At 37.4% G+C, this 23,514-nt stretch overlaps 1 protein-coding gene across 1 annotated transcript in view; it reads left to right on the forward strand.

Moving 5' to 3' along the window:
• brinp1 (bone morphogenetic protein/retinoic acid inducible neural-specific 1) overlaps positions 1 to 15,082 on the forward strand; it is a 112,734-nt gene extending 97,652 nt beyond the window's left edge. The window contains exons 6-8 of the mRNA XM_044096570.1: positions 2,593 to 2,829; positions 6,410 to 6,632; positions 12,599 to 15,082. Coding sequence (XP_043952505.1) covers positions 2,593 to 2,829; positions 6,410 to 6,632; positions 12,599 to 13,739 — 1,601 coding nt within the window. The 3' untranslated portion in view covers positions 13,740 to 15,082. The remainder of the gene's footprint in view (positions 1 to 2,592; positions 2,830 to 6,409; positions 6,633 to 12,598) is intronic.
• Positions 15,083 to 23,514: the final 8,432 nt, after the last annotated feature.

The raw sequence follows: 23,514 nt of genomic DNA on the forward strand, positions 1-23,514 counted from the left end.
ACTCCAGTATCTAGTCTTTCCCCCAACACATGCCTGACTCATAATCCAATAAACTAGCTTTATGGTTCAATCATTTTCAATTTTGTCACGTTATTGCGCTAACCTAGAAAAGCTTGCTAAGTCACAAGATAAATGTTTTTATATCTGATTGGTTTCTCTCTTTATTTGTAGCCTGCGGGCTCCCATACTTTTGCTCATTTTGACAATGCTCTAACAAATGTTGATAGATTTACTTTTTTTTACGTGACATCATTTCTGCATAGTAGCAGACAGGGCAACACAGGGCATGAATTTTCTGATATCTGAATGCACACTCAGCAGGAGAAAATGTAGGTTGAGAGCAGAAGAGGTGAAGAAACAGGAATGAAGAGAGTGATTGATGAAGTGAATGGGAGCCAAAGGATGATGGGGGGAGTCAGGGGGCCCATGGATGTGTGTGGTAGGAGCAGCAGTGACTATAATGAAGTAAGACAGTAGAAGATGTGTACAAAAACAGAGTGAGAAGCAAAGAGAGACACAAAGGAAGAGAATGGACAGAAACATGGAACGCAAAGGAGAGATTGCAAGACCAATAGAGTTGAGCTGAATATCAGACTCAAATGGTTTCTTCTTCAATTCTTCAGCACTAATGCACCAATATAAAAAAGACAGTTTGTGTATGTGTTGGTAGAGCTGGGGCATGCGGTGTAGTTATACAGATAAGGAAATGGGGGGAGGGTCTTGTGGTGGGAGTGATTGTGGCATTGGGGGAGCACTGAGGCAATCGGTGTTATTGTGCAGGCGGCCGCTGGCACCAGCACTGTCAGGGAGCAGCGTTGATCCGTGAACTTGCCATCTGGATTTTCCCACAAATCACATTAAAGTTTCAAGCCCAGGAATACATCAAGCTAAATGAATATTGGATCCAGACAAGCCTGATGGAGAAAAAGCCCAGGGCAACCAAACTCTTTTGTGGTCCGACATGATCTATCCATCCTCTTTACTTGCTCCATCCCTGCTTCCTTCTGTTCCCTTCATCACTGATGAGCAGGGCTTCTGATGAGGTGTGGGGAATAGTAGTGATTATGCAAAAAAAGAGGTATGCATTGTAGACTTTCAGTGCAAGGCATAGGGGCTGTGCTTGAATAGCTGCAAGTGGAAGGATTCCTTTGAGTAGTCTCCGATTTGATCTTAAACAGATTTAAATAAAGACTGTCTAAACTCCAAGCTTTGAGAATAAATGCAAAACATTTTTTTTCCCCCATGAACAACCAAAATGCACTATGTGTTACTTCTCTTCAGAGGCTGTCATCATGATGACGACTATTGAAGTGTTCCGTTTCAGATCCAAACCATTAAGGCTTTCATCTGTTTCTGAATTACCCACAGTAATGTTCAACGTTTGTTTGTGGGTGAAAATAAGGAGGATTAATTGCTGCATGCAAATGCATAATGAGATACCATTTGACTCCTTGACAACACCCTGAAAATGATTCATGTGTACAATATGAAATTATATGCTTACTTTTCCTTTCATTTTAGCCACATTAAGTTGACTTTGCATAAGTGGATTCCGCCTTTCACCCGAAGGTGAAAATAAAATGTGAGCAGGAGGAATAATGTAATTATTCATCATTCAATAACATGTTGTGTCCTAGTTCCTGGTTGCATATGTTTTGTACTGAACCACAGTTTGTCTTCAAGGAAAAGCTATTAAGAAAATACGGTCTCGCCAAGATGTTGTTTCATATGAGAAGGAAAAATCTATTTAGTTCTTTTCCAATCCAGTGGCTTGTAGAGTAAGGGATTTATTTTTTCTGGTCTCAACTGAAGTGGAAGCCTGAACTATAAGATGTCCAAGCTTTAATTCGGTGAGATCCCCAAAGGGATATGGATTGGCTGGGAGTCTAAGAATTATTAAAAGTTTGTCATTGATACTGAAGAATGAATAGCTTGAACTCTGAAACTTTAAATGAACCTTTAAATCACAAATGAGACAAAATATGTCAAAGCCAGCATCAGGCTTTCCCATTCCTTGTCACATTGTATGTGATTCACCATAAACAGCTCAAAGAAAAGAGATGAATTCTGTGCATACTTCAGGGAAAATAAAATAGTCGACTGCTTAAAAACATAGATGTGAAAGGAGGAATGGCAACTTCAGGAGTTGTCTCAGGTCTGGGGAAATCAGAACTTCAGTCATCAAATTATGCTCAGAATTATTGATTTCAAAACAGGCCAGTTTGTGGAGAAAAACATAATCCGAATATTTAAGTTGCATGAAACTGTTTCTCTTTTATATTACTTCAATAAAACTGAAAATGTATTTTCTATATAAAGAATGTGGCTGTCCCTTCTTAAATTTCTGTAGTTCTGCATGCTAAAAATGTGCTTTATAAGTCTAAACATGAATATGTAAACTAAATTTTGGGAAGGATTTTGTGCAGTGATGCCTTTTGAGTATTTCTGTTTTGATACAACCTCATTTTTTATGGTACGTATGTTGGTACCTATGTTACACCAATTATTATAATGTGTAAAATAAATAAAAATAAGAAAGAAAAATGGATGTTGTCACATTTTTTAAGCAAAACTTCACTTTTTTTGTTTCAGGCCTTCAGGTCATATTCCCAGAATACCTGCAGGAGAAATTTGTCCAGTCAGCTCTGAGCTACATCATGTGCAACGGAGAGGGTGAATATGTGTGCCACAACAACCAGTGCATCTGTCAGTGTGCTGATGACTATCCCCAGTGCAACTGTCCCATCACTGACATCCAGATCATGGAAAACACCCTACTGGTGATGTCTGAGTCCTGGGCAGCCTCTTATAAAGATTTTGAAAACTCTGGTAAGCTGAAAACTTCTACAAAATAGTTTAACCTGGCTCCCCTCTGGGACTATCAAAAGACTTGAAGTCTGTTTGTTTTTTTCCTTTTACAGGCATTTTTATTTATTTATGTATTTTTTGTGAGATCTTTTTTAAGTATGTAAAAAAAAAACAAAAAAAAAAAAAACATGCACATAAGATGCAAAAGATGCAGAAAAAGGCTTATCCTGTAGAGATTTCTGTTTTTAACAAAAAGTGATGGAGATACATGTCAAATTTGGACATTGTGGAAAGAATGTAAATATTATTATTTAGAGTATAGCTGCTCCAAAGTAGCATGTAAATATTAAAAATATATTAAAAATAATGTGAATTGATGGAGTGTAAACTCCTTGAGACACATATACTACATGTTAGTGTTCAACAAAGTGAAATGAATGAGGACAGCAAAGATAAAAGATGTAGAGTTTCAGAAATTAATTTGCATTGCATTGTAGTGACATTTATTACATTTCCGTGAATCAATAGTCAGTTGTTTCAACACTGCCTCTAAAGGGATATGTTCTTTAGGTTCAGAAGAAAGATGATCTCACACTGGACATGAGACATCCATTGCTTGGTAATCCTATCAAAAGGCAAGAGCTTTGACTGTGTAAATTCCCTGACTGTGAGGACAGCTGAGGCTGCTGCTCTAGCTAACTGTGTGGTCTGAGGCTCACTAATATTCTGGCAGCAGCTTGGGATAAAGCTGGTGTAATATTATTTTGTGGTATATGAAAGTATATACATTCGGTTTTGGCAACTTATTTATTTATTTAAATCAATCATTAACATTGACAACAATATTCAGATTTCTGTTTAGGCTTTAAATGTCTCAATGATTTTAAAAAGGAATTATTAGATATGACAGACATCCCACCATTGCTTCACAGGAGTAGCCCAGTTTCTCCAGTGACAACACGTTCTTTGTTCATACTGTGCCAGTTCACAGTGCATGCTAAATTGCTGCATGCTGTTAGTATTAGTTGAATTATCTCCCCCGTTATTACAAAAAGACACATTGCACTCACACTGACACGTTGCGTTATGGTTATTACAGTAATCACAGCTAAGGTCTGTCTCAGTTTGTGAGATGCTCATGAGAAGAGCAATGAAACTCGTTAACTACTGCAAAGCATGCAACAGACAGACAGACGGACAATCTTTTGACCAAAGGGAATTGTAGAAAGTACTAAGAGGTTTGAAACAATTTCTATTTTTTGAAAACAAACATTTGTAAATATGATTTTTCTCCCCCCCCTACTAAATAAATATACTCAAAAATTGACATCCTCTACAATTTTCAGGGGAATATTTTTATACTCCAATATGAGCTTTTTGGAAGGCTTTATCTACGCCTTTGCCAGAAGGTGCCAGTAAACTGGTGGCTGCCAATATAAAGTGGCATCTGGCTGGTTAAAAAGCTTTCAGTTCAAATATTTGTAGCTGATGTGAGCAAACATTGATATAAAATGAGGGAAAAGTTAAATTATGAGTTCTAATCTTTCGACAAGGTGTGCTGGGTGGGTTCAGATAAGAACCACCAGGTGGACTATGTGGTTGCTCTGTAAAGGAAAATGATACTTGAACTCTTTGAAGCTTGTATAAAAGGGTTTGCATATCTGCTACTGGGGCACAATATGATAATGTAGCTTTTTTTTTCATGTTGACAGAGTTCTGAATGCAGGTGCTGGTGTTGCTCAGATTTGTTTAGGAAAGAATTAAAGAAGGTTTATGTCATCTCTGAAAGCTGGGTGGAGGTTTGTGGCAAGTTCAAAACAGGAGGAGGAGATGGATCCTGGCTCCTTTGAAGAAAAAGGGAAATCTGAGTTCTGACATGCCAGGGAGGAAGGTGGAGGAATTTCTGACATTTCACAGCTGTGACTGAAAAAGAGCTCTTAACTCTGGTTAATACTGTTAAAATGTCTTGAGGACAGCATGTTTTGCAGGCGCATTTCTTGAAAATGTGGATCTATGTTCTGAGTGTGCCAAAGCTTCTTGTGGTTTGGATTTCTACCAAACTGTGTGTTTATTCATTCCTTACGTTTGTTTTTAGGTTTATAATTTTAGATCACTTTAACTGTAAAAGTCTAATGATATGAGATTTCTGGTGTTTTGTCTCTTTTAAATGATTCATTAAATATTGCTAGCATTGTTGAGCTAATATTTAGTATATTGCTATTTTAACTTGTGCTTTTAGTATTCAAGGTTAAATTTATTTAGAAAATATTATGTTTGAAAAAAAACATTTTCATTTTACCATTTCAAATTCAGGATTAGAATATTTTTTATTATTGTATTTAGCAAACATCTTCAGTCCAATCTTGAAGAGCCAGCATTTAGGATATTAATTATTTATTTCTATTTACTCAAGATTAAAATCCTTTAGTTCATATTAAAGCTTTGCTGAATCATTTAACATTACTACATCAAAATGAACCAGAATAACACAATTTTAGTTGTATTTAAAGAAATTTTAAGAATCATCTTAAAACAATTGTTGCTAAGAAATTAACAAAAACAAAACAGTAGTCAAGAGGAAACAAGAAAATTTTATCCTAGCCTGTCTGATCTCCACATGGACAATCACTAAGATTGGCTGAACAAATGTGGGGGCAGTAATCTTGGTACCCAAGAGCTGAGGGGAGAGGATGATTGCTACTTCCAGCTTTCTGCACTTGAACAACAGAATCAGCCTTAAATTTTCAAACCAAAGATGCAGAAGAAAACATCATTGGCAACTTTTAAAGAATAGGAAAACAATGACCTTCAAATGTGAATCGTATTTTTTGCTACTTTTATACAGTGAAAAATACCTCAGACTCACATTGCTCCTTTAAATAATTTTTTTAATGCATTTACACCCACAAATTATACTCTTGAGGTTAGCAAGTTTTCATAACAACTGAATACTGCCTACGTACCATACAATATGCTAAAAAAAACAACAAAAAAACAAAAAAAATGTAGTCTGCCATACCATCACAAACAGATATGTGGAGTTTTTTTAAACTCTACTTAGATTGAGTGCTTTGGTTAGGTGACACTATGATTGAACTTTCTACTTAAAGTGGGTTTGATATGAAACAAAGAATGACCATCTGAAAACAAAACAGCTTATCCCACTATAAGTTTGGTGAAGCGTTCATAATGGTGTGGCCATGTTTCTTGTCCATAGGGAGTACATGTCATCATGAAATACTAGGACATATCGAATAATAATCTGGTGAACTCTACCAGTAAGATCAGAAAAGGTTTGAGGTGTAAATATTAAAAACATTCTGCTAAATCAACAATAAAATTGTTCAGTAACTTCTTCCTATGTCATGTCAGTCCCTAAACCTTAATATGTTAGGGTTATACTAAAGAATAAAGTGCAAAAGAGAGGACTCAGGACTCTGGCCCATTTATAATAGACTGTGTAACGAGGAATAGTCATCGTTAAATGTTTTGTGTCAGTAAATTTGTTTTCATCTGGCTACAAATTACTTCTGTTTAATTTTAGTCTTTATTCTGTGTTACATTTTGTTTTGTCCCATCTTGACCCTCCGCTGTTCTCTAGATGAGTTCAAGTCATTCCTGAAGAGACTCCCGTCCACTCATTTTCTGCCCATCAGCAGTGTGCATCTTTTGTGGGGCAGCGACTGGGACCTGCAGGCCCGTTACAGACTCCTTCAGAGTTCCCTGGAGATCCAGCGGCTCAAAATCCAGCGCACCGCCCGCAAGCTATTCAGCCTCAGCATCCGCTGTCTTCACAATCCCAGCCACCAAATGCCAAGAGAGAGGTGAGTAAAAATAATATCCATGGGGATTTACTAAACCAAAGACTTAGTGTTTTTATATTTATTTTTTAAGAAAATAATATCTCTGGGGATACTCTTTTGTATTTCAATATAGCTTGGAAATCAAACATGCAATTTCTTACATATTTTTCTTCAAGGTTGTGCTTTTACTTTATATCAAATCTATTTAGTGCTGAGACTTGCACATGCACAAAACGCTTCAGCTTACTCTTGTTATTTCACTTAGCAGTCTTAAAAGAAAATGTAGCTGTGGGAGTTTTCTTGTTAGGTCATTGCACACATCTGCCACCACGTACTGCAGTTGCAGCTTAAGAGCCTTGCTGCTGATGTGCCATAGTGTCAGCGCTGCAGGAACTGCTAGGAATTTCCCCAATCTGCTCTCACAAATCTAAAAACACAACGCAAAAAAAAAAAAAGAAACACCAAATGGGGGGTGCCAGATGAAATGCCAGCAAAAACTGTACTGTCCAGCATTAGTTATGTTGCCATAAAAATGGGAAATATGTAAAATATTGATTTAAGTGGCCTGAAAATCAGCCATTGTCTTCAGCCCCTGACAGAAAGGATCACACCCACATTTGTGTGAGAGTTGGCATGGGGTCTGTTCTGAAGTGTTATCAAAGAACTGCAGTATGTGCTTCCTCTTCCATGGAGTAAACATCGAGAGTGCCTAATGGCACAGGAAATAAGAGCAGCTTGTTTATTTGTTTGCCTGTGTGAAACAGCTTTGCATCAGATGGTGGATTTATTTGATTTCATCATGTATATTTAAGGTATCATATATGTTCTGCAGGGGAATTGCTGTTGTTGTGCACGATGCAATTTCCCCTCAAACTCAAACTCCCCATGTTAATTTTTCATTGTTCATTTTGGAACAAAGGTGTTTGAGGCTTTATGACTGTTTCAAAGATGCAATGCTAGACAGCTGTGTAAAGGCTTTTTCACCTACTCTGTGAGTTTAGCTTGGCAGTCATGCCATAAATCTTTTAAAATCAGCTCTCATCTTTACCCTTCTCTCTTAGTGAAATAAAGTGCCCTTCTATTACCAATAAAGGCGCTAAGTCTCATGCCTTACCTCTGTAGCCTTCTAATTGAATCCAATTAGAAGGTGTGTCCAAACTTTTGGTCTGTACTGTATATCAGCCCACATAATGTCTTGCAAAGGCATGTTTACCCCTTAGACTTTTGTTTTATATTTTCATGTTACAATCATAAATTTTAGTCAATCTTTATGTGGCAGAGCAACACAAAGCAGCAAATAAATGTGACCTGATAGAATAATGACTAAGTATGTCTGGAGGAGGAGCTAAGCTCCAAAGCTCAGGTGAGGGAGCTTGTTAAGACAAATATTATCCCTATACAGCAGGAGAGTGGCACAGATTATTGTTAAAAGAAGTCCTTAGGACTCTTTAGGAATGTTTTTGTGCATCAGTGATGCAAGATGATCAGAGTTGAAGAGAAGATGGATAGAGCTAAATGAACAGCAATCCCAAAGAAAATCACTATGAAGTTGCAATAGACTTAAAACCAGAGACAGTCCTTCCAGACAAATACAAAAACCTGATGGCCACTGTCGGAGCCTATTAAGTATTTAACAAATTACTTATTTGCTAACTGATGTTATTATTGATCTAAAATGATGCTAATGATTACAGATGGTAGATGAGCTATTACTTATTTATTTTTTGCTTAGGGCCTCTTCCTAGTCAGGTCAACCTCCTGCTGTGATTAAGAAGAAAATACAGCTGCTGTGCTTGGTCTGATATGTAGTGATGGAGTGAGGACTGAAACAGTTTTTGTATCACAAAATAACATTTATCGTTGAATTTTGTTTGAAGTCAACCTGGAGAATATTGCTATTGCTTTTAGAAGTTGAACCAGAAACCTCTCTGAGAGTGCTTTTTATTTTTAAGTGTGTCAAGACCCTCCTTCTCAGAAACTACTCTGACATTCATTTTTTTGGAGCTAATTATGAGTAGCCATGACAGACACTCAAAAAGGAATGAATATTTTCTCCATCACTGAACATAACAGAGACAGATTACAGTTGAAAAAATAAAAAAAGAACTCTGTAAACATGTCGTGTCCTGAAATTTTTGTCCGTAAATGCAAGCGTTACAATTGAAGGAAAAAGGGAAAAACTGACAAGCCTTGGAACACCATCCTAGTTGTGAAGTACAGAAGGTGGCAGGATCATGAGATATCAACAGCTAGAAAGTTTTCTTAGCAATTGCCATTACAAAGCCCAAATCTCAGTCTCATTCAAAATCTGTGGGCAGAGATCACTGTGTGCATATGAAGACCTATAAACCTGCCTCAGTTGCAACTGTTCTGCCAGGAGACAGACCAAAAATGTCAGCAAACTATTGTGGGAACACATAAATACCAAGAAAATGAATTTGAAGCTCTAACATTGAAGAACATGATTAAAATGAAATAAAAAAAAAAACACTCATTGTTAAGGCAGCTGGCCTGATACACATTAGCTACATACCTCAGTAAAGCAATGCAATATCAGGTCATTTGAACTTCCAATTTTTACATCTAACCCTTAATAAGAACAGCAATGAAATCAGTGACATACGTTATATATAAAATGTGCATATATTAAAACTTTACTTGAATATGTACTGTGATGTTATGATAATTGAGGATTTGAGATATTCTGCACTCCTATGGTAAGAGACTTTCCAACCTTTAAATAAAGACACTGCAGAGAGGCCTTTGATTACTTGTTGCATCACCTACAAGACAGTCTGTGGAATTGATACCTGCCTAATAAACAAGTTAGAAATAGTAGACGTCCTCATGGGAACCATGTAAAATTGACAGTTATACATTTGAACTCACTTGCATTGCTATTAACATCGACAAGTTCTACTGTACATATTGAAATTTAAAAAAATGCACATTACAACACACTTAAACCCACCAAAGGGCTAATGGCTTGATACTGCTGAGATAAGAAGAGAATGTCAATGTCATTGTCTTGGTGGCAAATATAAGTATGTCATACACAAAAGTCATAAGAACCCAATGCTTTTTAGGCGGTCTTGGGTTGCATCTGTGTAAGTGTTGCAATGTTCTGCAGGAGAAAATTAGATGAGAAAACAGCAAAGTAAAAGCTGCTGTTATGCTGTGTTGCCTAGGGAACATACTTAATGGTGTTTTAGTTCTTGGGGCATTGTATATTGAGCAAATAAACAGCATTTTCATACCTTAGTTAAAAATAGAAGTACTGTAATATGTAGTTAGGCTTAATGAAACTTCAAAGAAGCAGGTTTTATTTTATTTATTTTTTTTGCACAGACATGTAATCTTACTAATGGCCCAAAAGATCACTCAGGTCCCTTGCAGCTTTTAGTTTAATTACAAAATGGATTCATGATAATAAAAGAGGAACTTCATTGTTGTATTTATTTAGGCACAAACTAATCCAAAATTACAGCTTGGGATTTTGACTATTTGCTATCCCATTTTAAGAAAGTGACAGCCAGTAAGTAAATATATTTCACTTGATGTAAGGAAGGCAGTGTATTATTGGGTAGCTATAATTAAAGCTACACATAGAAAGTTTACCATTGCTCTGGTCTATGTTTCCATTCATTACAACCATCATAAATTCTTGTTGTGATCACTCACAGTGGAACCCCTAAATAGATTTACTAGTACATTTTCTTTATTAGTAGCTTGCTTCAGGTACAATGAGCTTAGGAATCTTCAAGTAAATGATTAATAGTGACAGATATGGAGTTGCATCCTTCCGAGCCAAGTCATTTGCATTCAGTTTATATGCTCGGTTTAATTATTCATGTCCAGGGTAAAACCCGTTTTAATACCTCAGCCTCCATACAACAAAAGAGTCATAAATTCTACTTAACATGGCATATATCATAAGTCCTTTGTCGGTAGGTTTTCGGTAAACATATCTTCAATCATTTGTATTATTCAACTAAATGAATGTAAGATACTTTCTCTTATTACTACTTTGAGCTATTCATCTTTTTTTTTTTTTTCATGCCCACTTATTCATGATAGTGTTTTGGGGAAAAATAGAAAAAGTCCCATTCTCTTGGATGAGAGGTACCTAACAAATGAATTATCTCTGGATGCTTTACTTTTGGTATGTCACAGGACTCATTTAAAAGGTTTCTAGTCAAAGAAAAGCACTTGTAGAAATGCCAATCATGGGAAAAAGCATTTTTATGTCGAGAAATGCTAGCCGTCATGCTGAACACTTATCGAGCCACAATCAACCAATCGATCTGTCAAATGTGCACGGATTCATACACTGATTTGGAGATCAGTTGGCAACCCCAAATTTCCTTCCTGCCTGCCCAGGCGCACATCGACCTGTGGCAGGAGGAATCTAACCCCCGGCTTTGAGATTGCAAGAGGACAGTACCAAGACCCTCCTCCTGGCTCTGATTGGTTGTTTCTGATCACGTGGTGAATTTTTGTAGATGGCTGTAAGACCACACGGAAGAGGCAGAGGAAGTTGATTTTTTTCACATATCTTCTGTCTCATATCATGTATCAGAAAATAGTGACAGTTTTAATAAAAATGTAAAATCAGTGTTTATAAAAGTCACATACTGCAACTCTAAACTCTCTTCTTGAAGTTCTTGGTGATTCAATAACTGAATGATTTGACTTGTGAAGTCCCTGTCAAAGTAAGCCTATGGTGTTGGCTTGTGTTTTCTGAAAGTCAGCCACCATTAAGACAAGGAGGATGTCAAGCACCATTCCCTTTTAAAGCAAGCATTCTGTTGTAATCCAATCAGAATGACAGATTTATAACAGCTGCCGTGTCCTCATTAACACTTTTTCTGAGCTCATACATATAATTATAGTGTTTTAGTTTGTCATAGGACCGAAAGGGATAGCAAAGATTTTTTTTTTTTTTTGATTGCCTTTCTTTTTCATCAGATCACTTTTCATTCTTTATAACAACTTAGAATCAATAAAAATGTCCACTATAAAAACGGACACTGAAAGGTTTGTGTCAAACAAGAATTCTTTCCTGTCAGTCTAACAACCTTTGCTCAAACCATGAGTTTCTTTTTTTAATTTATTTTTAATTTTTTTTAATTATTATTATTTGTTTGCTTAGACACTGGCCAATAACGATAGTTTTGCAAATCTATATGTAATAAAGGCAATAAATATATATTATCCCAACATCAAGAATATGTTGGCATTGCTGGGCATACATAGTTAAATTGTCTTTGAATTTCATTAAGTTCCTTTTTTGATAAAAACAACCATTGCTGTCAATGTATTTCACTTGACAAGACATGTTCAATAAATTAATGCATATTTTCAACACTTGTGAAAACATGCATTTTTAACACTGTTTAACATCTATAAAGTGTTTTCTGATTGCCTAACACTTGATCTAATACTTGTCCAATTCTCAGTCTGCAATAAGAAAATAAGAACCAGAGAACGGATTTTCATTTGCCTTACAGTATGATCAAAAAACGGCAAAAAGCAATATGTGGTTCTGTGTATTTTTAAATGAAACTATATTTTAGACTTTGGGTTTACTTGCCCTGCTCAGAATGCAGTGTCAAACGTCAGAGTTATTGTACAAAACTTCAATAATATATAAACTAACCTTCACTTGCCAGCTTCTCTGAAAAAGTCACCTCCTCTAGTCCGAAAAGAAGTTACAGCACTGTCAAGATGACAAGGCTAGATGCCTTGAGGGAAAGAACACACTAGATAAGAATAGCAATTAATGCTTCCTATCATAATGCAATTCTTTTCCCTTGAGGGACATCATATTTTTTCTTCCAAACGTTATGCTGAGTGTTATATATATAGAGCAGCCATTTCACAAAGACAAAACTAAACAACAACCAAAAAAGAAACACATATCTGACCTAATCAAAATTCTGCTTGCTGTTCACGATTTTGTTCTTTTTTTCCTTCTACTGCTCCAGATCTGTGATGCAGTGGCTCAACAGGGTTCAGTCCTTCCTGTACTGCAATGAGAATGGGTTCTGGGGGACCTTTCTGGAGAGCCAAAAGGCGTGTGTGTGCCACACAGGTGCAACTCTGTGTCAGCGACCCATCCCGTGTGTCATAGGCGGCAACAACAGCTGTGCCATGTGTAGCCTGGCCAACATCTCACAATGTGGCTCCTGCAACAAAGGCTACAAGTTGTATCGTGGCCGCTGTGAGCCGCAGAATGTGGACTCAGAACGCAGCGAGCAGTTCATCAGTTTTGAAACTGATCTGGACTTTCAGGACCTGGAGCTGAAATACTTGCTGCAGAAAATGGATTCACGATTGTACATACACACCACTTTCATCAGCAATGAGATCCGACTGGAGACATTCTTCGACCCACGATGGCGCAAGCGTATGTCCCTGACTCTGAAAAGTAACAAAAATCGGATGGACTACCTCCACATGATCATCGGTTTGTCAATGAAAATCTGTCAGATGCGAAACAGCAGCATTGATCCCATGTTCTTTGTTTATGTTAACCCATTCAGTGGCAGCCACTCAGAAGGCTGGAGCATGCCCTTCGGTGAACACGGTTACCCACGGTGGGAAAAAGTTCGACTGCAGAACTCGCAGTGCTTCAACTGGACTCTCCTGCTGGGTAACAGGTGGAAGACCTTCTTTGAGACTGTGCACATTTACCTGCGCAGCCGTGCTAAGGTTCCGACTGGCCTCCGTAATGACACGGGACAGGGTCCAGTGGATCTCGCAGATCCCAACAAGCGGCAGATCTACATAAAGATCTCCGATATCCAGGTGTTTGGTTATAGCCTGCGGTTCAACGCTGACCTGCTACGTAGCGCTGTGCAGCAGGTTAACCAGTCATATACACAAGGAACTCAGTTCTACTCGTCCTCATCTGTGATGCTACTGCTGCTGGACATTAGGGATCGGATTAACCGCTTAGCTCCCCCTTCTGCACCCGGCAAACCACAGCTGGACCTTTTCTCTTGTATGCTGAAGCATAGGCTGAAGCTCAACAACAGCGAGATGATTCGAGTGAACCATGCCTTGGACATGTACAGCACAGAAATACTCAAACAATCAGACCACCTGACTGCAAAACTTTGTTGAGTAAAACATTAATGTTAAGGACGGTAAGCAACAGAGAAACACCCAACTAATTAACTATGAGGGGATGTTAGTCTTATTTTTTCTCTTTTCTTTTTTGACCTTTTCTGCCTTTTGATGTAATATTAACTTTGTAAGTATAATTCTTAAAAAAGAGAAAGAGGCAGTAATGAAAAGCTTTTCTGGCAGATAAAAAAAAAAAAAAAAGATCAATGGAAACACTGTATGGACTGTATCATACTTGTCCCAGCATGTCTGTAATTCCCTTAAAGAACCTTAAAAAGAGAAAATGGAAAAAAAAAACAAGTATATCTATGTACTGGATGAAAAGGAGGCCTTGATTATAACATAAGGGATCAAAGGTTGCATCTGATACTGCCATTCTTTCTTGAGGAAAAAAGATGACATTTTTAAAGGTACAGAAAACACAATGGCAGACTAGATATCAGTTTATTTCACCTACTGGGCAAAGTATTTCAAACCTAACAGACAGTTTAGTATTAAAATGTTTATACATTGTAAGGAATCTAAAGCTCTAGTGAGTAAGTAGTCATCACATTTCTTACATTTCAGAACCCACAGTGGATCTGCATTGCTTTTAGAAAGGTATTTAACGCTGTCATTGTTCTGATACACGAGGCACACAGCAGGGCAGTAATGGATAGTCATGTTGAAAACAAAAGCCAGCTGTTTATATATACATATGTGTGGGTGAATGTATGCGAGTGTGTCTGTAAACCTCTTTCTTTTTTTTTTTTTCTTTTTTTTGGGCATAATGCTTAACGCTGTTTGTTAATTGAATGTGTCACTTGAGACTGACCCAAGTCTCTGCTGAATCTTGCATTTTGAACGCTTTTCTCCCCCACTGTGTATGAATTTCCAGCTGTGTGTGTTTTTTTTTTTTTTTTTGTTGTTTTTTCACAAGGCAGTATACCTCCTGGTGCGTGAATGCAATATTGTGGTCTGAAGATTATAACAATCAATGCTATTTTGTACAGCTTTGCAAAATGTACATGTTGTGACTGCTGATCTGTGGAGCTTTTCAGCACTGAGAGCAAAATGTAAACATTCATCATTCAGCCACATTTGCAAGACAACCTAAAGCCATACACTTCCCTGAGGTAGACATACAGTAAGTCATGACGTTCACCCTGTACCTGTTCCATTTATATGTCTTTGTTCAACTCTCTCAGAAGATTTCAGACAAGAGCACAGCAAAAAGGAATATGATGAGTGGAGGCATAACATGTTGAGTGAAATTGTGTCGTTAAAGCCATTGAACTTGTATTTTGTGCTGCAGGAAAAAGAAGAAAATCTTATATTAAAGCTTATAATACCTTTTGAAAGTGTTACTCTGTAAGCTTTTTATGACCACATGTAAAAATTTCTCTTTTTGTTTTGAGTTAAGAAGTTTGACATTTTCTGCATGTTGCTGGAGGTATAAAAAGAACTGCAACTGTGTTCAACACACTCAGTCTTAAACATAAAACACTACCTATGTATTTGATGGTCACATTTTATTTTGGTAATCCAATACTGAAACACAATGATGTGGTTGATATTTGCAAGTGGACTCATTCACTAAATCTTCACTGCAAACACAAACTGGGTATGTTGTACAAATCCAATATTTTCTTTTACAAAGTGTCACTTAAAATATATATATATATGTTGCTGTCCCCTGAAACACAAATGAGCTTATGGATTAAAATGTGTCAGCTTTAAAAAAAATACCCACTCATATATTTAAAAAAAAAAAAGCTTTTGTTTCTTTTTCTGGTAAACCCTATATATTAGTTTTTTGTTGTGTCATTAATTTAATGTCTGTTAGTATCATGATGTGTATTTTTTGTGATGTATTTTCTTGTGTTCTTTACCAATAACTGCTGTTATTGTTGTGAGACAAATTTGGAGGAAACATTTTAAGACGTAGATGTGCAAATCATCCTGTGTTGTGAAGGACTTGATGCAAGCAACAGTGAAATTGGAATCACAAAAACATTTAATAAAATTGGTTTTGGGAGCTCCAATTTCAGTCGATTTCAATACATTTAGCAACACAAAACCGGCTTTTTCTTGATCTCTCTGGATGAGCTTCTAGAATTAATGTAATGCAGTCATTTCTGGTTTGGTGTCATCATAATTTCACATTTTTTGTTATTTATTTGTGGTTTTTGTTTTCCCTGCTGTCTGTCTGTTTTTAAGCCCTCTTACTACTTTAGATCAAGAATTGTTTGGTAATTGTTAGGCAACAAATCTCAACATTATTAATTTTCTTGAAAAGATGAGAGTAAGGATTTGTTCCTTCATATTAGCAAACAGTAACCTGGATTATATTATTAAGTAAAGTTTAAGACAAGACTTCTTAGTTCTAAAAAGTTTAGCTTATTATTGGCTCTTTTTTGGACTCTGCCAGTCTTTCTCATTTTTTGCAAGCCAATGGAAAAAAACAAAACAAAAAAACACTGTGTCTCGGTTGATATATTTCCATGTTACACCTGCTTTCTTGAGCGCATTAGTGACTTTACACAAAAAAGAAGGTTTGCAGCATCTCTTGAATAAACTCCCTGGAGCGTGAATAGCTTAGTATAATCACCACTGATTGTCGGTTACTTGGTTATGTAAAGAAACAACCATAACAATGCTGCTACAATGCCATACATTGAAAGTACATGTGTTGTGGTATTACTTGGTGCTTATGCATGTTAAGCTATTGTCTCCATTGTAGTTTTACTGTAGATGTATGTTTAAAGGCTCAACATGTCTGCAAAATGCTGTAACCAGTGCGGCAATCATGGTCGAACATTGCATTTCACTTCCCTCGCACCCCAGGCTTTAAAACCTACTAATTCTGACATAAAAAGCTAAATTGTGAAATCGCACTCACTGTATAAAGCAATGAGAAGGTAAAAATGATCCATTTACACAGAAGTATCAACACTGAGACACAGTAAAAAGTAAAACAAGCAGACTAATTGACCACAAAAATGCATCCCACATTTATTAAGTATTCAGTATTGGACTATCCAAATAAACTGTTACAAAATTATTATTAGCATTATTTTTGTTATTATTATTATTATTATTATTATTATTATTATTATTATTAAGTGCCTGTTATTGATCCCTTTAATATGGTTAGCTGAAAAACATACATTTTACCAAAAAAAAAAAAAAAAAAAGATAATAATTTAGTTTCATTATTAGGACCATAAATGTAGGTCAAATATATTGGTTTCAACTTCTCCAGAAGACTACACCTTAAAAGGAGGCTTGTGCATGAGGGGGGGGATTGATTAAAAGACCAAGCCAACAGATATCTCAAACGGATGGTTCATATTTTTGTCCCCTGTTGTACAATGTATGTGTAAATAGGATCTCTATCACAGTAACGACACTGTTACAGTAACACTATGATAAATTGTCAATACTAAAAGGAAATACAAAGATTATTTCAAAAAATGCCCTCCAAGTACATTAGCACAAAATACAGGGCAGCCATGTCTTATATACCTAATTAGACTCATGACCATCTATGACTGTTTTATATGAGAAACAAACTGTATACTGCAATTTAGTTTAAGCCACTTGCAAGGTCCATAAGACAAGCACATTTACTTGTATGGCATTTTGCTACCACAGTGTTGCTTATTGTACATGTATCCATGATTATGTCTGAGCATTTTTTACACTTAATAACTTGCCTATGTAATTATTTTGCCTTTATGTTGGGATTATTATATCAGCTAATTTTAAATGAATGTTTCATATAATAATCTATTTCTCATTAAAATGTTATATTTAATAAGAAGTGAAAGGCTTGTTTGTACAGTTTCCTTTTCTAGAATCTACTGGTGTTTAGTACATAAGGCATTATACATATAAGACATTTATTGAAAAGTATCGCCTACTATTATTGTGGTGGCAAGGTCAGTAAGAGCAAAATCCATTCTCTGACCACAACCTTTTCTTCTGTTGAATAATTAACATGCTTTTACTTTACTTTTTTTGTTTATTTCATCCTTGGCCAACCAGTTATTTATATGAAATTTTTTCATCAATGTAGTGCAAGTATTGTTTATGCTTAACAAGTCAGTTGGAGTTCTACCTTTCTTCCATTAATGAAACTGCATCTTCAGAGAGCCATTGGTCACGCTAAAAGTCTCTTAAATCTGACATGTTTCTGCAAAAGGTTAGCTCTTCTTCTCCATGACTCACACAGCTCTCATTGGAGCTGATAGCATCCAGAATTATGGCCAGAATTTTGAGGCTGATGTCAGAATTCTGAGAAGTATGAATGATGAAATTAAAGTCAGATGTTGTTTTCCCAGTGGTTCTAAAACTATTACATCAATTTATATCAATAAAATTCTTTATTTATCATTGAGACTGCACTGCAGTACCCCATATAAAGACAAGTTATGACCATCCCATAAGGGCTATCAAACTACACCAATGTGTGAACAAGAAATAAGTCTGAAATTTGTACACTGCTCTTTAATTTGTGATTTTAGGCATTTCCTTAGAAAGACTTTAACTTCACACATGTTGCAAAGTGTGTTTTAATGGGTTATTAAAACAGATTTAGTTGTATCATCTTGTGTTTAAGATTGCAGATAATAAACTGACAGAAATGCATTTAACTAGACATACATCAGAGCACTAGGTTGTGTCATTTTCTTGCACTGTTGCATCGATGCTTAAAGAGCTTCTGATCTTGGAAGATGAATTGTTTTTTTTGTGTAATATGTGCATGCTCTCCCAGGCTTTTCTTTGAGTTTTTTGTGAAAACAACTCCATTTATTGTAAGGTTTGACAAAACAATTATAGATGTATCCTCAGATATTTGGTACTACAGCATTGGCAGAAGATCATTTTGGCCATGTGGACTGTGGGCGGGGGTCTCTGCAGAGAAAGCCTGGTTCTCACAGATGCCACTGGTATGCAAGTTTTATTTAGGCTCCAATTAATGCAATCCAGTAAAGATGTACAGTTATAAGTGTGTGTGTGTGGGGGGGGGGGAGGGGGGGGGAGTGTTGTCCATAACAACACTCTGTTATGGACATGATGCAGATGTCCATAACAGAGTGTTGCTTTGCCATAATATCGGCAATGTTATTCAAATCCAGCCTAATCTTTACAATTGAGTTGATGATCTGCTTGTTTTTTGAGTGTAAATTTGTAAAAATAAGAATAGCTATAGTATATACTCAGGATAAAATTCTAATGTTTCTCAATACATAGAATCACTTCTTCCCTTACTGGTGAAGGGGAGCTCACTAATCTGACTCAGTGATAATATGATTGAGTAATCAATAAATAGGATGTATCTAATTTCTCATTAAAATGTTTCACAAAATTTTAAGGTGACATTTTAATGGGATGAAGTCTGGAAGCAGAATGTTCAGCCTCAGTTCCTGGCCAAAAGATAAGATGCACTTGAGTTATGCTGTTGGACAACGATCCAAAGCATGCCAACAAATGCATCTCAATTGCTCAAGATAAATAATCAGAAGATTTTGGAGTGTCTTTGTCAAAATCTTTATATAGACTTTGTGAAATGTGCTTTAAATAAGTCATTAATGGTTTAAACCAATTCTACAAAAAAGAATGGGCTATAATTCTCCTAAATTGATGCAAAAGACTGACTAATTATTTTTTTGAAAAGATTTGATTGCAATCAGTTTTGCAAAGGGTGGCACGACTAGTGATGAGGTCAACATAGCCCCGGGTTGACTTGGTTAGTTTTTAACATAGTGCCAGGTTGACTTGGTCAGTAATTAATCCAACACCTGAAAGCTATATTCTTATATTTACAATGCAATATTTGTTTGAGGGTGAAATCTAAATGAACCAGCACTTGTTCACAGCACTGTATGCAAAGAGAGAATTTGCAAACTCTGCACAGACGGGTCCAGGTGTACACAGATTTAGACTGAAAACTGCCTTGCTATTGCTATTGCTATTGCTACCGGCCTAACTACCACCCGATTATACAGATCCTGCTCAAAGACAACTAAGCTACATATCCATAATATTTTGCTCTAGACTCATTTAAGTTCATGCAACCATACAATTCTTAAGGTAAGTCAAAATGCTCTTAGAAACGGGTAAAAGTGGAACAATCATTGGAAACTGCTGGTGGTCTGCAAGGCCCTCTGGATGACCATGTTCTAATTGCTGTGTTCATCATTCGACCCAATTTTTCATTTTTATAGAACAAGTTATTTTCCTATTGTATGAATAAACTTTTTCAAAGGATGGTGTAACTTTGTGACTCAGAACAAAAATAATTCAAGACAAGACAGAAACAGATCTAATGGGTGCTGCCCCCTGATCTAGCTTGTTGAGACAAGATGGAGTTAGACTTCCCTACTGAAACAGACTCACTGTTGTGTTTATGCGAGTAATCATTTAATGCTCAATTTGTGTCGTATATAAAAGGCATACAACATGTTGTAAAATGAAGAGTCATGTCAAAAGTAATGCTTAAATTGCTGTGTAAGTTTAAGCTTTTCTCAACCTTGCAAAGAAAAAAAAAACATTTGAAGGACTGTTGCATTTTTAAATTTGGAAAACATTTAATCTTAAAGACATGGTGAGTGACCTAGTTTGTTGAATTAGATCATTAGAAAGGAAAGTCAACAAATGTTATGTTTGATTTGGACAGATGTATGGCATCTGTTAGTCCTTGTTCTTCATAAATACACATATTCTAATTAAACTATGTTACTAGCCAAATGTCTTAAGGGTGTAATCTAAAAGCAGTTTGTGTCCATCCATCCAATTTTGTATTAGGCACAAATTGAATCAGGGAACTGACCTTTACACAAAGTGTTTGGTGAAGCAACATTGCTGGTTTGATGCTTTGTTTCTTATATTATAAGGTAGTACATCCCTCTGATCTGCCCATGCAATAGGATAAATTCTACATACAGCTGGTGGCTTGCAACAATCATGAAAGTTAAATTCATCTTGAAGCACACTCTCTTACCCATCTGTATGAAATATTGCAAGGTTTTTGCTTTCTTCCAATAAATAGAATCAGCATGAAGGTCTCTAAATTGTCCAGTGATAATGGCCCCATCTCTTGGCCAATTATTGGTGGGATAATTACCAGTGTGGAAAATACCACAGCTTCGCTGGACTTCGCCTTGTAGGCTTGTCTGAACTGTGATTGGCTGGTCTGCCTGTCAATCATGGTCGACAACAACCTATCAGAGCCTTAATGGGTTGGAATGTTCTAGAATGGGGCAGAACATGTGTTTTTTCTGTAATAGTTTGCAGTAGTTCAGTAGTTGTAGCAACTGTATTATCAGAAAGGAGTTCTAAGTTTGATATTTGCTGATTATTTTGTTTTGCTGCATCAAGAATTGTAAGTTGAATGATAATAAAGGGACGCCACATCTTTGATCGGATGCCTGCAGTTTTTTCAGATACAATCACCAAGCCCTTCAGTTCAATTGTGGTCCTTCGAGCCGGATTGGGAAATGCTGCAGGACATGGCGACAAGTACTCCAGTTAGAGAAGAAGAACCCAAGATGCAGCCCGTGGTAAGACCCAGACGAATTGCACGTCCACGAAGCTATACTGCAGATTATACACTGGATCAGCCTGTGCATCAGCCTGCTTCTGGAGCACAGATGCTCTTATCTGATATCAGCGATTCAGATGCTGAAGATCATTACAGCGCACCCATCAGCCAGCAACCTAGTCCTAACCATTGGAGAATGATGGATCAGTGGGAGGATGCTGACGAAGCTGAGAGAGAAAAGGAGTGTTTACAGAAAGAAAATCAGTGCCAACGTGAAGCTATTTTGGAGCTCACAAGAGATAGAGATGATCTATATCACAGTAACAGTGAGATGAGGAGGGAATTGCAGGAGCTGCGACAAACAGCAGCACAGCTGTCCACCGTCCTGGAGACGTTGAAGGTGATGGAACACAAAATGGAGAAACTCACAGCAAGCGAGGCTGAAGATAACTCTTTTGCACCCGCAGCCCATAATGTATACTCGACAGCATTTCCTGTCCCAAAGCCAAGGATTCGCACACTACAGAAAGCGAGGGAAGACGTAGAGCATCATTCACTTTCAGCAAGTATAAGAGACGAGTCTACTGGCCCTCACGAAGATAAGCGTGTGCATCATTCAGACCGAGGCTACAGGTATGGAAATAAAATATGCGAAGAGAGTGTGTCGGAAAGCCTATCAGCAGCTCCAGTTCCTTCGCCACGAAGTTCAGCGAAAATGAGAACCTTTACACCTCCAGTGCCAGCTCCGAGAAGGTCAGTCCCATCCCGAATCTCCAGATTAGAGCACCCAGATTCTTCTGCTTCTGCTCTGTTTGAAAGAGAAGATCATTATGATTCTAGAAGGATCCAAAGCTCACATTCAACACCTAAACATGGAAGTACATATAATGGTCCTGCTCCAACTATACCCTATTTTGTGCATCCAGACCCACGTGAGTTCTCCAGGCTTAGGATTGCTCTTGATAACATTCTGCCAGCAGGTGCTTCTGAACATTTTAAATATCAGGTCCTAACAGATCATCTCAAGCTAGAAGAAGCTCTCCTGATAGCAGATTCATTTTGCAACTCTCCACATCCTTTCACCGACACAATGGATGCCCTGTTCATGCAGTTTGGCCAACCACATCAGCTTGCCTTAGCACGAATAGCAGAACTGATGGATGGACCAGACATACGCAGCGGGGATGGGGAAGCATTTCGCATGTTTGCACTACGGATACGTTCTCTGTTGGGCATGTTAGAGCAACTAGGAAGAGAAGGCAGTATTGAACTCCATTGTGGATCTCACGTTTCCAGATTGCTAAGCAAGCTTCCACACGAGCTTAGAAGCAGTTTCAGAAGAAGAGTGCATCCAAGTAAGGTTCCAATTCCAACTCTGTATGATCTTGGAGAATGGCTGGATTTTGAAATGCAGGTTTATGAAGATAGTACCAGATTTTGTACTCCTGTCAGAGACAGCCAAAAGAAAAGAGGCACAGAAAAGGACAAAAGGGTGGTGTCAAGAACTACAGCATTACTGCTCAGTTCTGGGAAATCAGGACAGACCAAGGTTTCTGAGCTGACACAAAATGCCATTACACCTGAGAAGGTCAAGAATAAACCATATTGTCCCTACTGTGACCATTCCAGTCATTTCCTGAATGGTTGTCAGAACTTTCAGCAGCTTACAAAGGAACAGAAAGTGCTGTGGATCAAAACAAATAACCGCTGCTGGCGTTGTGGGAGAGGACATCTGTCTGCCAAATGTACTCTCAAGGCAACGTGTAAAACCTGTGGACGTAGGCACTTGCTGGTACTACATGATGTAAATGAGAAGTGGCAGGAAAAAGAGGAGACGGCAGAGAAGGGGAAACCCCCAGACCAGGGAACCATTGTGGGTGCATGTCTAACAAGCAGTGTGGATGACAAACTTTATGTTGGACGTTCTCTAACCAAGCATAAAGTTCTTCTAAAAATAGTCAAGGTCCGATTGAGTAATGGGAGCAAAAGTATGGAAGCCTTCGCTGTTCTGGATGATGGATCGGAGAGATCCATTTTGCTCCACAGTGCAGCACATGAGCTTGGTTTGGAAGGAGAGGCTGAAGCTCTTGTACTCCACACAGTGAAAAAGGACTCAAGGGTCATCCATGGCCATGCAGTTTCGTTCTCTGTCTCCCCTGTAACTCAACCAGCAAAGACATTTTGGATTAATCGGGCTTTCACAGCTAAATCTCTAAACCTTGCAGAACACAGTCAACCCACTGT

This window comes from Gambusia affinis, linkage group LG17 (assembly GCF_019740435.1).
Source record: "Gambusia affinis linkage group LG17, SWU_Gaff_1.0, whole genome shotgun sequence".
In the NCBI taxonomy this organism is placed as follows: Eukaryota; Metazoa; Chordata; class Actinopteri; order Cyprinodontiformes; family Poeciliidae; genus Gambusia; species Gambusia affinis.